Genomic DNA, 14,472 nt, shown 5'->3' with positions numbered 1-14,472 from the left:
TTATATGTAATAGATGTATAATGATCTTTAATATTTGAATCAAAAATGACAATGTAAAATGAACAGCAATTCATAAATACAAGCATGTAACATGATTTATATTACTACTGAATTCTTTAAAAAGATATATTTACAAGTTGCATATACACAAACTATAGTGCATATATATAAAGATTATATCTAGATTTATTACATTAGCTTTATATACAGTCTATGGCATCAAAGGAGGGAGAAACAACCATTGCAACAAAAAAAAAATCCCATTATTAAATACACATATTACCCTCAGCACCAAAATAATACAGATCTGCAAAGTATAATACAAAACAGAAATAAATTAGAGAAGTAACAACTATTCCTTTAGTCTGACAGAGTGGAATGACCAGCTCTTACAGTGTGACCCACCAGAAAAGCAAAAAGGTTGAAAGTGCAACCTGTCACCAGAACCAGAGCAAAAAGACTCTCAGGTCATACAGTATGTGAGCCTTACGCAGCATCCCAGCAGTGTGTGTTAGATGTGTTTTTTCCCATTTTCCATATGTACATGCTTTGCATTCTCAACCACCTTCTTATCATTTTCAGGCTTGAAAAGTGCTTGGATGTCCAGCATGGCCTTACAAATGTGCTGACCGAACCGGTATGAGTCCTGCAGGTCACACAAAAATGCAATTACAGTGAGAGAGAGACAGAGAGTGTTGACTTTTGAAAGATAGCATAAATGCTATACAGATGGAACTATAATATGCATTGTTCTTACTGTGTCAGGGCTGGAGAACTTGCTGGAGATGTGGAATGTGATGAGGTTTTCCCCAACAATTATATAAGACACGCCATAACCATCATCAGCCACCTGGTGGTAGTCAAGAGACGTTATTATATTACAAGATCAGGACAACAAGGTTAAACATTATGACTGTGTAATTCATGCACATCTTTAAAATAAAACATTATAACTCACTGGGCCAAATCCACCACCAGCACCCACATATTTAGGGAACTTGTTGATGTCGACCAAATTGAGCTGCTGCTGTGGAGTCTGGCTGGTGGACAACTTCCACGGCTCTGAGAGCACCTAGAAGCAAAGATATAGAATGTTACAGCAAATAAAGGTTGTGAGTGGTAGGTTAAGGGGAAAATTGTGAACCAGAAAGCATAACGATAGAGAGATAATAGATGATAATAGCTGTAACCTTCTTAAGGAATGGCGAGTCGACACCCTGGTATTTGGACACAATGTAAAGACAGAAGAGGTGGCGGTCGATACCAGAGCCAGTCATGGCCAGACGATACATGTTCTGATGCTTATCTGCTGCCTTCCGAAAAAGGGAGAGTCTCTGGGCATTCTGACCACAAAAAACAACCAGCAGAAAAATTAGCGTCCAGGCCTGTATATATGACATCAACATCGAATCACCTTATTTCTGTTAATGCAAGTGTCAGTTTAACCCCGCCATGACACATGAGAGAGTTCAGAGTCCAGGCCACATACGTGCAGAGACACAGTGCCACTAGGTCCTGGTGACCAAGTCCTAAGCAGCACAATGTGACCTTTCACAGCGTGCCTTCTCAAAATGTGACCTCTAATACTAGCAAGTAATACACATTTAATACCAGATATGTCCAAAGTCTAGTCTCCTAAAGGGTTTTAATGTCTTCAACCCTGCTGGACCTACCTGTGAATCTGCTGATATAAATCATATTGAGCCATTAACCATTGCTCAGTCCTCTTTGGTTTTATGTTATGTGTTCCTGGTTTATTTTAAGTGTTCCTGTGCATTGTTGTGTTCTGCTTACTGTTGCACCTGCGTCCTCCATGGCTCTGACAAATGCAACAGCCTCAGAGGTGCAGGAGCGTACTGTCTCTGTCCGACCGTCTCGGAACATGCGAGTCATTGATGACTCATACGTCAGACAGAACACTCCTTGGTCCTAAAATGTAGATGGATTGAAGTCATGTAGTGATGGTGGATGATATAATCAAACTGTCAAAATAAATCAGTGAACAATAATGTGAGTCATGTCCCAATAACGTCAGCCCTACCCTGAACTGTGCCAGCTGCAGGGCCAGCTGAATGAAGGCATCAGGGCTGCTCCTGCACTTCTTGATCAGTCCTTTGCCAAACTCATGAAACAGATAGCCGTGGAAGTCTACGTCATCAGCTATGTGCTTGGCTGACAGGTATGAAGTCTCAATGATGTCTTGGCACTAAAAAAGGAGAAAACAGAAAGATCTCCTGATTCATTTTGTGATGCGAGCAAATACCGGTAAATGCAAATCACATAATTCAATGGCAGTAAATGATTCAAGACTCTACTGCACCTCCTTTGGAATCTGCCACTGCAGTCGAGTGGGATAAGGCAGGCCTTTGTTCACATCCCCTTTACAGTGTCCCTCCTCTGTGTAGCCCAGATGGAAGCAGTCTGTTGCAAGGACATACTACACAGACAGAAAATGCTGACTGATGATATCTGCGAACTTTAAATTATTGTTTTGAAATACAATATCAGCACACATTTTTATACCTCCCACATATGTCCGACAATTGGTGCATCAGCCCAAGAATGTTCAGCGTTTACACCCATTTTGCCATTTGGATAGGAGATCAAGGTGAGAGACTTGTCAAACCACCTGTGGGGAAAAAAGAACAAAGTTTTTTATAGGGAAACAAACCACTTAAAGTCTCAGTAGTGCAGATCTTCCCTTCATTTCTGCCTACCTGTCGCAACATTTTCCATGAAGCAGGGACTTGGCGTAACTGTCAAGTGACTTGGTCTTTGCAGGGTTATAACCCTGTGGCTCATCATCTAGTGTCAGGAAGAAGGCAGCTGACTCAATGTCATCCAGAGACACTTTGTTTTTACCCTGGCTGAAATACTTAATCCGAGCCTGAGCCCATGGAATTCTAGGAGAGGATATCAGAGTAAGACAGTTTTCCATCTTATTTTGTGCATATATGTCCTGTGCATGTGTGTGTGTGTGTGTGAGAGAGAGAGAGAGATGGTAGACCTGTTTCCTGCAGTCAGGGCAGCTAATTTGAGTTCTCCTGGCTGTGGCTCTGATGTATCATTGAGGATCCTTTGAAACTGCATCTCAAGTTCACTGGGAAGGAGGTGCCGCCCTCCAGTGTACAGCCACAATTTGAAGAAACGGCCCTTGTGGTAGACAACCAGGTGCTTACGGTCATTCAGGTGCTGCACAATATCTGCATGGAAGGGCGAATAAGAAAAGGAAGCATGTGTGGACACGGTACAAAATAAGAGGAAAATTGAATGCTCCCTTAATCCCACATACCTAATCCTGAGCTACTGCAGGACACTTGTTAAAAAGTAAAGCAGCACTGGAGTACATTGGACTGAGAGCTGAAACTTTCAAACCAGTTGCCCTTCTGCTACTTTAATTTGTGATGTCAATGCAGGTATTTAACTTTTAACAAGTGATGGAAAACATGCTCTGACATGAAGGTATAACCCAGGTCATGCCTATACATTTCATGGTCATGGTCCAAAATGGGGTGGCGGGTCCATTATGAATGGAACACAAGTGACTCAAAAAACAAAACAAAAAAAACAAACATTTTATTTTGAAGTGCAGTGAATTTCCGACACAGAGCTTTTATTTTGAAGTGCTGTTTCCTGCTGTAGAGTGAGTGACTAATGGACAGCTACTTAACAGAGACAGCAAACTAGCTCAAAGACATGGCCAAACTCATGTATGATGCTGAATGTATTACACTGTGTGGACCTTGAACTAATGACTAAGGAGCAATCTGGACCCCTGTCTGGACCAGTTGGGACCCACTATTAACTGTACCTTAGCAGCTGTTTACCTGTTTCAATCCCAGGGATGCGGGTGGTGTTAAATATCCTTTCCATCTGAGTGGAACACATAGGGACGGTCCCCAAAGCCCTCAGCTGAGAAGGAAAAGGAAATGAAATCATCAGAGAGAGGAATGAAGTGTGTAAAGGGGGTTTAAGGGTTAGGGAAGAATGGCAGTAAAGTCACAGCAAGCATTACCGGTGCATGTTCACCACGTTCCAGTTTGCGTCTGTACTGCAGCATAGCATGAACCACGTTCCCTGCCCGAGCAGCCTGTCGGTGTGTTGGAGTCACGTACAAGAGGTCCTAATACATTCATCACGAAGACAAAGCAGACACATACAGTCAACACAAAAAGTAAAAAAAAACCTCCACTGTTAGGACAGGCTGATCTAGTGTCAGTCTTACCATTACATAGAAGTTACTGTTCACCATGATAGGACCCCTGCCCCTGAGGTAGATGTACTCCTCCCACCAGTCACTCACCTAGAGAAGATAACACATCATTACTGTATAACATTATGATTCAGTTGAATTTCATTCCCAATGTTGTATTATTTATGAATACCACTCACATAATTTGTCGCCCACCAGGATTTTAGGATCAGGTATCTCTGTAGCTGGGCTGCCTCTTTGGAATCTTTAAAGTCATTGGCCAAAATCTCCATCTGGTTGTACTGTTCATTGTCCAGCAGAGGACGGACTGACTGCAGGTACTGTGGGGAAACACGGAGTGTGTTGTCAGGACAAAGGAGCAGCGTTATGTAGAAACACAGCTGATATAATAGAGCAGCTGAGATACACACACAGAAAATCTGGAAGACATCCAGCATGTTTTATGTGCTACTGTACTACTGTGTATTATACTGTACAGGGTGCAGGACGGCAGCTACAACAGTAGATGGTGCTACAGTCAAACTATGTCTGTATGGTCTAACAAGCGTCATTCATCACATGGTTGGAGGAGGCTTTATCATTTAATTTGTGCTAGATAGGTTTGAATGTAGGTGTAAAGGTTATCATGGGATAACATGACACACAGTAATATTTAGATATCAGGTTACACTCAATGACATGCATGCATTTATCATGTTTCTGTGTCATTCATTTCAAGTGGCAACATGTGTGTTTGGGGTCATGGGAGGTCAGCAGTGCGTAATTTCACACCCTGTGAATAGTATCATCCACACTGGGCACAGGAAGCCGGGGTAAGGAGGCCTGGAAACTGTAGAGCAGCGGCCTGCGTCCGGAGAACATCTTCACCAGGCTCTGGTAACAAAAGAACAACATCCAGAACATTATACACATACATGTACACTAGATGGTTCTTTCTATCAGATTCTAACAAGAACCAACCATAACGTCTGCACAGAGTGATTTAATTTAAAGATTCAGACAGAGTCAGTGAAAGACTGAAGGACAAACATACCAGCCACACTTTGGTAGACGTGCTCATTCTTCCATGGGACTCAAAAATCCATCCGTGATAGGAGAGCAGAGCTTTGAGAGAGTATCTCAGGAGGTAGATGAGGAACAGCCACAGTCCCGTGGCAAAGAGGATGGCACTCAGCACCGCTCGGGTCTGCACTGATATATAGTTTCTGCTCAGAAAAGGCACAACGCTTCCTCCGTCAGCAATAGGATGTGAAATCAAACAGATACATCCAGAATAACTTCTGAGCAAACCTAAAGGTCCAGTAGAATACTTAAAAACTTAACCACAGGGGAAGACATAATGCTGCAGGAGATATCTGACCTGTATGGTAAGGTTTCCTTGATTGCATCAATCATTCCTAGGGAGGGGTCTATGCGGATATACAAGGAACTCATCATGGCGATCATAACTATTAGCCAACTGGATGGACTGGCAGGATAGACTCCAGCCAATACACAATTCTGGGAATGAGAGCAACAACACTCAATATTAACGCAAGATCAATCTTCATCCTCCACCACTGTTTAGACAATGAATGAATGAATAAAAGTGTAATCACATTGAGTGACCCCATATTTTTACACTGATGATCAAAGTTAGATCTGAGGTGTTGTACCTTGAATTGAATGGCTCGCTTCTTCCATGCTGTCACTCCAGACAGGTAGATGTTTTTGATAACCTCTTGACTCAGTGTAAGGTCCACGCCATCTGGGCGCACAGTGAACTGGAAGCCCACCGCCTGATGCGCCTCAGCCATCTTTGATTAGTATTAACACTGAGATCAAAAGAAAGCTTTTTAAGTCATCAAGTTTATGACTGGAAATGATGACTATAGTAATGATATTGTAAAAGAATAAAAGAAAAAAATAATCAAACGTTCAGTGGAAGATATAGATCTTGATAGAGATGTACCCAAAACTGTTTTACACTGTGACATATTATAACCGTTTCCTTTCTTCATACATTCAATTGTAAAGATGGCGTCATCAGGAAGTATTCAGATTTTAGATTCTAAAATAAAAGAACAAATGATCTTTTTTCCCATCAACTCTTAAGATCATTTTAAGGTCTTCTATGCTTTTTAAGTCATCTAAGTCATTTGTGTCAGCTCTGGATGCCAAATCTCCCAAGATCTAAACTTCCATATTCCATATCCTCCACTATTTAAAGGAATGTTTCAAGCACAAAATGACCATCTGTATATCAGTTAGTCATGTCACCTTAAATTTGTGAAGAAAACCATCATGGCTTCATTTAAAAGACAAAACCCTTTCAACTTGGCAATATATAGTTTGCTCATGCTGAAATCTGTGAGCCCCATATCAGTGGCTTTACCTATCACATGATGAGCAAACACTGCAGATGGTGCAACTTTACTCCAAATGACATCTCCACTGTGTGTCACATCTGTGAAAGTGTACTAGTAATACAAAACTGGTCCAAAAAATCAACAGACCTCAGATTACTCTTACTTATTGACATAAACAGTGAATGAAATACCAAATGATTCTAGAAACGGATGCGCAGCACAAAGGAAATTGGGATTTTTGCAGCAGAATTTTTCCTTTAGGGAACTGATAGTGAATAAAAGCATACTATCTGATCTTTAAAGAAATACTTCACCCATAAAATGACGATTATTATATCCATCAGTCATAGCATGTTACCTTGCATTGGTAAAGAAAGCTTTGTTTTACTTGCATGCCACCACAGAAAATGGCAAATGTTTCAATTTGTTGATTGATTGAGGACCAATTTACTCAAACTCTCACATAACTAGTGATCAGGTAGTATGCTCTTATTCACAATCACTTCTCAAAAGGAGAAAATTCTACTGCAAAAATCCAAATTTCCATTGAGCTGTGCATCAGTTTAAGAATCAATAAGTAAAAGTAATCTGAGGTCTGTTTATTTTTTTGGATCAGTTTGGTGTTACTAGTACAGACCTGACGCACAGTGGAGACGTCATTTGGAGGAACATTGCACCATCTGCAGTGTTTGCTCATGATGTGATAGGTAAGGCCCCTGATATGGGATATGGGACTCACAGATTTCAGCATAAAAAACATATATTGCAAAGTTGAAAGGCTTCAGCTTTTGTCTTTTAAATGCAACGTCATTATGGAATTCTAAATGAAAATATTTGGAGATCATAATTCACTCCATGTAATGGCCAGGCTGACTGGTGTAGGATTTCTTTTTCCATGTCATATGACTGAACAGTCACCAAGTGGGACAAAGTTCATTGGCCAGATATAGCAGTGCACCGGCTGAGCATGTGCGAGACCTCAGATGGGCATGAAAATATAAACACAGAGCACAACCAACGGATTAATGTTAAACTCCTTGGCATTTCAGAACATTGTGCGAGCCTAAAATACAATTTGAAGGTCAGCATTTATTTCCACTTAAAAAATGAACAGAGTGAGAATGAATTGGTCAACACTTGAGTGTGTCATTGAACTTCCCCATCATGATTTTCACCTGCTTTTTTTGACATACATGGCTGAACACAACACAAACATCACAAACATTTTAGCACATCTCCCTAACTTGTTATACTCCTATGTAATTACAACATTGAGTTTGCACATCAAAAACCTGTGCAGCTACTGTAACACATCTACACATAGCGCTGAATAAGAACTATAAATAAAAAACAGAGCCATACTTTACCTGTGTCAGAAAAGAGTCAGTCTTGTCCACTCAGGCTGAGGAAAGCTGTGACTTTGGTTTGTGCCACTGAGGTGGTGAAATTCCTCTGTACTCAGCCTTGTATGCTCTGTGTGACTCCAGTGCCCTTGATGTGGCTTTCCTCAGGTAGTGAGATCAGAGCTGTCGTCTCCTGTGCTCTCCAACCCTCCCTCTTTCCCCCCTTCCCCAACACCACTCACTAGCTTCACTCTCCCTCTATCTCCCCCCCTCTGCCTGTTCCTCTCTCACCCCTGACATGCTTTCTTTTTTTTGTAACAAGACACCAAACATAGACAGAGCCTAACCTCATGTGGCTTGAGGTCTCATGCTATGTAACTGAATCTGCTGCAGTGCTGTGTTAGGACGTAACTGGAGTAATGTGACGTTTCCTTTCCAGTGCCAGAGAGTGCAAGCAGTATTAAACTGTGATAATAGAAATATAGTAGTGTGATAGGAACAGCACACAACTCTCAGATTATTATCAGCAGATTTAAGCTTGTGACTTTGCCCCAAATGAGGGTTACAAAATGGGATTGAATGGTTTTTGTTAAGAGAAGACAAAATGTGTTTCCTTCCTCTTACTTTTCTAAATGACCATTCGTAAATCAGTTAGTCATGCTGTGTTGCCTTAAATTCATGAAGACAATTTTTTTTCTCGCATGTCTTCACGGAAAACAGCGGACATATTAATTCATTGTTTGTTTGGGGACCATCTTTAAAAACAGAGAAACTATATAAAACATCAGTTTTCAAACACTCACTCAACTCCCCGCAGTATGATCCAAGTCTCATTTATCCAGTTATATGGTCGGTACTTCACAAACACATACAATTTTGCTAAAACCTTACAATTAAAACTGCTAGGAAAGTGAAACTTAGCTATGGTCTCTTCAAAGCAGGGGTGTCAAACTCATTTTAGTTCATGGGCCACATACAGCCCAATTTGATCTCAGATGGTGCGGGCCAATAAAACCATCACACAATAACCTATAAGTTACATAAGCTCCAATATTTTCCATGAAGTAAGCAATGCATTGTTTAACTTGCCCCTGAAACCTGGCCCCTCTTAGTGTAGTCATCTAGTGGGTTGGATTGGACCTTTTGGCGGGATGGTTCTGGCCCATGGGCCGTATGTTTGACACCCCTGCATCAAAGCCAGACCCTATTATTTATATTTTTTGGCTAGCATTTTTGCACAAGTTGTGTGACAGTTTGCTAATAGATGTTTTGATATAGTTTTGTTGTTGTTAAATTTGGCCCCAAATTAATCAATAAATCAACATGTTCTCTGTTTACTGTGGAGGCATGCAAAAAAGTGTTCCTCACAAATGTAAGGTGACACAGCATAACTAACTGATGTACAAACTGTCATTCTGCGGGCAAAGTTATTCCTTGAAATCCCACAAAAACATATAAACAGGAAAAACAGAAATGTCTTTAATTTAAACAACAAAACAAAAAATAAACAAAGTGGGGCATCAAACTCTAGTGTAGTGGATCTTACATTTCATTCCTTGTTCATACATGACCAAGAAAAATCAATTTTTTCTCATTGACATTTCTGAGATTTTGAATCTCAGATACCAGCGAGAACAGCAGAGAATAGCCTATGTGGATACAGAATATACAGCAGCAAATCCATCTAATGGGTACCAAATTCCAACCATGGTTAAAAGTAATTCACAATAAAGTCAAGTTAAAATTCTCTATAGTCTTCTATTCTTTTCTCCCAGAGGTTCTCTGGATATTCTTATGTATAAATCTAATTGTAGTCTACCAGACTGAAATGTTACTGAATACATATTATGTGACAATTTTTATAATCAGTAATGTATTCAACTGGACTATTTAAAAAAATGTAATCTAATCTGAACACGGATTACTTCAGAATCAAACACTGAAAGCATTGCACCAGACACTAAAAAAATGGATGCAGCCACAAAAACCTGAATTCCACAAAAAGCCTTTTTTTTTCTTTAAACATCTAAAAACATTTTCAATGCAAATAAAACACATTTTGCATATTTAGCATTTACAGTTGTTCAAATCAAATGACCCTAATTAATTACCACCACAAAATGGGGCACTTGTCCAAGAGACCCTGTGTTTTTGATGTGCTTTTCATGACTTAATAATGTTAGTTATCATGAAAAAAGTTTCAGAGTTTAAAATGATTGCATTTTAAAGACATCATAAAATGTGATCAAGTAATCCATGACATTATATTAATCTAATTGACCTATGGCTAAATCCCGCCCTCAAACACGATAAGCCAATCACAATGCGTATAGCCATTCCCATACACTCGGACATTCTCTGCCTGGACGTCCATTGAAATGCATTACAGAAAGCCAGTTTTGTTCGGTTTTATGAGCTTTTTCGGAGATTTGAAGTTTAAAAAGTGGTCAAACGGTGTGCATGGGGTACATGCAACTCCGACACAAAGTATCCTGAGAGGCTGGGCGACGGGGTGTATTTTTTACACTTTAAACCACATCTCAACCGTGAAAAATGTCTCCTTTGGATAAAGTTGTGTGGTAACGTTAGACCACAACATCAACTCAACGTGAATAAGATTAACAATGATGTCTTCATCTATTCTCAGGTAAGACAACATCGTGTTTGAGGCAACATATTCTCACTTTGCTGGAAAGAAATATAAAGTCATCTTTAACATCTCTAGCTAACGTTAGCTAAAGTTAGCCGAATGTTAGCTCCTAGCTGCGTTGTTCATCATGTCACCTTGTTTGCTGGGAGTTCATTAGCCTATTTTGTTCTAGTTTTTGTACTTTGGTGATCGTACATCATTGTTAGCCGTTGTCCAAAGGGCTCTAGTTAAGCTAACGTTAACTTCTAGAGCTTAGCTTCATTAACTTATCTGTAATCGCAGAGATAACAAAGGTTGGCAAACGTTATGCTGAATGATTCAGTGTAAATACTGTAGCACCAAACTAACAGAGAGACACTCTTGGTAAAGATGGTAAAAAGGCCATTATCCTTTTCTCATATTCTGAGCCAAAAACCTTAACTTCAGTTGCACTTAAACTTCTTGTCTTTGATGGCGACGGCAACGAGATGTGGTTCACAAGCGTACACTGTGACCTGTAAATTTTGGCCTGTAATTTAAGCTTTTCATCGACCTTCTCAACAATAAAATGATATATCCCTCCAACGCGTAGTTTAGGCCCTTTTGGTTACTTCTCAATGACATCTGATCGTTATGTCCCCAAAAATCACCAATTGCCTCCTGCGAAATTCTGTGTACTGTGACACCTGCCATAGCACCGGTCACTGAATGTTGTTTGTCCAAGTGAGTGGAGGGGGGCGTGGCTTAGCCATAGGTCAATTGTATATTTTTAATATAATATGGACTGATTATAATACTTATATTTTTTGTCATTTAATCACATAATCCCAATTACATGTGTTCTGTTACTACCCAACCCTATTTACAAATTAACGTTAAGCTAAACACAAGAGATGAGAGTGATAATCCACCTGAGTTTATTTCCTTATGTTTGAGAGAGACTTAACCTACATTCAGCTGCAAAACAATCACATCATATGTGCAGGATAGCAAAAAAAGTTAGCTATAATATTAAAAGTGAAGATAAAAGACAGCTTCATAGCGGGTGAAGATGGGTAGAGGAGGAAGAACTGTGAGGGAGAGAGTGTTGAGGTCCATACTTGCAACAGTGTTATGCTGTATACTTGGCATCAGGACCTGGTCACCTACAACTGTCCCCTGTCCTGCAAACGCCACTTTCTCGGTGCTGTGCACCTAAAACAGAAGAAAAAGAGGCTAAAATTATTTTTGACTTAGGTTAAAAATAGCCGTCTTTGTGCTTCGGATAGACAAACTCAGCTTTCTATAGATGTGTGGAAGTACTTGTACCTGTCCCCATCTCTGTGACTGCACACAAAATGATGTCACCACATTTTCTGAGTTGTTCCCACCAATCACAAGCAGCCTGTCAGTGGCGGCACCCAGGAAGTAAAGAGTAGGGAGGTCTGTATCTGCTCTCGTGAGGGTGGGAAGCAGTTCAGACCAGGAGTCTAAAAGACAGAGAGAATACAGAAACATCATTATTCATACAAGCTCTCTGGGCTGTAAAAAACAAAAACATATTCCTCTTGCCAAACAGGGCTTTGCAGTTCTGCCGTACCTTGCCTTGTGTTATACTGCAGCAGCAATTTCTCTCCTGTCCTCTGGATGCTCCCCAACACATAGAGACAGTGTCCAAGGCTAGTGGCAAGGGGCACATCATGGGACAAGGACATGGTGAACTGGAAGTCAGTGAGCGGCAGTGAGGAGACAAACCTGAGACAGAGTGTAATCAGTCACTGATACACCAACAACAGGATACTTTTCTGAAGGGAGAAAGATTTTTTTAGTGACATCCCAAAAACCTACCCACTGAATTACACTGATAAAGAGGACACAAACCTCCATGTGTCCTCCCATGGATCATAGCATTCTACAGCTGTGTAGAGAGCTGTGCTGGAATCTGGGGTCACCAGTGAGTCCAAGTACCAGCCTCCCACAGCGTAAATACAGCCTTCACAGGCCACTGCACTGAAGTGCCTTCTGTGCTGTGGACGCAACAAATGGTGACAGTTTTCTTTATATAGATGACTACGGAAAGCAAGAGAAGTTTTATTTTGGGTAAAACAGCCAGATCATTAGCTTGACTCACAAACTAGAAGACTGGCTCACCTTAATCAGAGGAGCTGTGGCAGCCCACGTATGAGTGAAGGGATTATACCTTAAGGAGGCCATCTTGAACTCCCAGCCTCTCTTCACAGGCTGTCGGTAGCCTCCTATTATGTACAGGTAGTTATATAGGACCACTGTAGTGAAACACCACTTATCAGCCCTGAAGGGAAGCTCTGTAACTGGACACCAATCTCCACTGTCCTCTGACCCTCTCAGGGTGAAGATATATCTGGCACGCTCTGTTTCCGGGTCTTTCCAAGAAGTCAGGTTCTCTTTCCTGAGGCTGCAGAGACGTCGGTCTCCTTGTTTCCTCAGGTGGACGACTTCAACCTTCTCCTCATTGTTCAGACACCTGACGGGTGAATCAGTTTTAGGGACAAGACAGAAACATGTGGCCAACTAGGTCTAAATAGTTTATGGTCATGTAATTATACTGTTAAGGGATGCATACTTGATGAGGTGAGGCAGCTCCAGCAGGTTTCTACTCAGGTAGGTGAACACTGTCATCCTCAGCTCCTCACAGCAGATCTCCTGAGCCAGACTCAGGTAAGACAAACAGTTACCTGGGCTGAGTTCATCTGCCAGGACCAAGAGACACTTTGAGAGGAAGGCCTCAGCCAGGAGATAGCTGCTGACCTCCAGAGTCAGAGAGGCAGAAAGCAAGAGATTATAGGTTGGTTTTGGGGGGAATCATGGCACTGAATTTGCACAGGGGAGCATAAGATTTCTGATTGTGACAGGGGTAAATGAGACATGGAGATATGAAGTCTTTATACCTGGATGTGTGTGCCCAACTCCTCCTGAGGGACTTTAAACTTATCATGGAAGGAGAACTCGAGGAGATTGTGGAAGACAGAAGAGGACACGTGGTCCAGGTGGATGAGGCTCTCCGAGGTCTCTCTCATTCTGGACTGGGACAAGGCTCGGAAGTACTCGCTGCACTCTGATAGTCTCCCAAGGTCGACCTTAAAGATGAATGATTCAACCAGTTAGTTAATACAGTTAGCTTTTGTTGAACCTGTATCGCTAGGAGACTTATGTTTTGTTTTTTACTTACATGGAATGCACATGTGCTGGTTTGGACCGTAACCCTGGTTTCGTCTTCATCTCCAGAGTGATATGTGCGAAGTGCCTCATTAGTTTTCCACTCCTCTGAGTCTGCCTTGCATGATCGTCTATCTGTAATACCCTGAGAAGCTATCTGATTTTTGACTGCTGGAAAAGCTCCCCAAACTCTTGTGAGAACATATTTCAGCCAAAAGCTTATCCAGTGAAGAAGCATCATAAAGCATTGCCTGAGGGGACTCATCTCATTGGCTGTCAGATCTAAGTTAAGCCCATTATAGCAGCTTGAATACTGCCTGTACCAGGTTTTCGGTGAAAATCTATAGGGTTAAACATGCGATGCTCCTCTCACACAACCACTGCTCCGATCACAGATTCAGATTGATGCTTTAAGTGCTCCAAATAAGGGAAGACAAGCCCCCCGGAAGAATTCCAAACAGCCACTGTAATGGAAAAATAGAGGACAGAACAGTTTAGTCCATGCTTCCTTTCCCTGCTGCAGCTCTCTCAGTCACGTGTCCTTTGACAGCACAAACAACGAAGCAGCTGAGAGGAAAGATTTAAGGCCACATGCCAACAGAAACAGCTTGTTGATAAAGAAAATAGTGTAGTGTAGAGAGAGGCTAAATCTTCAGAACTCCTGTTTGTTCTGCAACAGATCCAGTCGATTCAGAGCGTCCCTCGATCATTGAGCAGTGTCGTTCTTTCTGGCTGGTCTATTCTTGGCACGTGGAGGTGGGATGA

General features: G+C 41.3%; 1 protein-coding gene across 2 annotated transcripts; it reads right to left on the bottom strand.

Annotated features, from left to right (window-relative positions):
• Positions 1-7: 7 nt before the first annotated feature.
• Positions 8-14,430, bottom strand: cpt1b (carnitine palmitoyltransferase 1B (muscle)). 2 transcript variants are annotated; one of them, XM_078167974.1, is made up of 26 exons: positions 13,721-14,430; positions 13,440-13,628; positions 13,115-13,299; positions 12,664-13,015; positions 12,394-12,539; positions 12,113-12,267; positions 11,842-12,002; positions 11,605-11,727; positions 5,869-6,009; positions 5,574-5,713; positions 5,247-5,418; positions 4,985-5,086; positions 4,393-4,533; positions 4,226-4,303; positions 4,016-4,123; positions 3,828-3,912; positions 3,008-3,203; positions 2,718-2,903; positions 2,524-2,629; positions 2,321-2,437; positions 2,042-2,206; positions 1,795-1,929; positions 1,191-1,343; positions 959-1,072; positions 758-850; positions 8-646 (listed from the first exon to the last, which is right to left on the bottom strand). In XM_078167974.1, exons 1-26 carry the CDS (start codon positions 13,970-13,972, stop codon positions 512-514), a joined length of 3,930 nt encoding a protein of 1,309 aa, XP_078024100.1. In that variant the 5' UTR covers positions 13,973-14,430; the 3' UTR covers positions 8-511. The 2 variants fall into 2 exon arrangements, with proteins under 2 accessions (XP_078024100.1, XP_033491572.2); XM_033635681.2 differs by lacking the exons at positions 11,605-11,727; positions 11,842-12,002; positions 12,113-12,267; ... (3 more) ...; positions 13,440-13,628; positions 13,721-14,430 and adding an exon at positions 7,929-8,122 and having other exon boundaries at positions 5,869-6,027.
• Positions 14,431-14,472: the final 42 nt, after the last annotated feature.

Source organism: Epinephelus lanceolatus, chromosome 5 (assembly GCF_041903045.1).
Source record: "Epinephelus lanceolatus isolate andai-2023 chromosome 5, ASM4190304v1, whole genome shotgun sequence".
Taxonomy (NCBI): domain Eukaryota; kingdom Metazoa; phylum Chordata; class Actinopteri; order Perciformes; family Serranidae; genus Epinephelus; species Epinephelus lanceolatus.
Note: the sequence above shows the minus strand (reverse complement) of the source record. Positions and strands in the feature narration are given on the sequence as shown.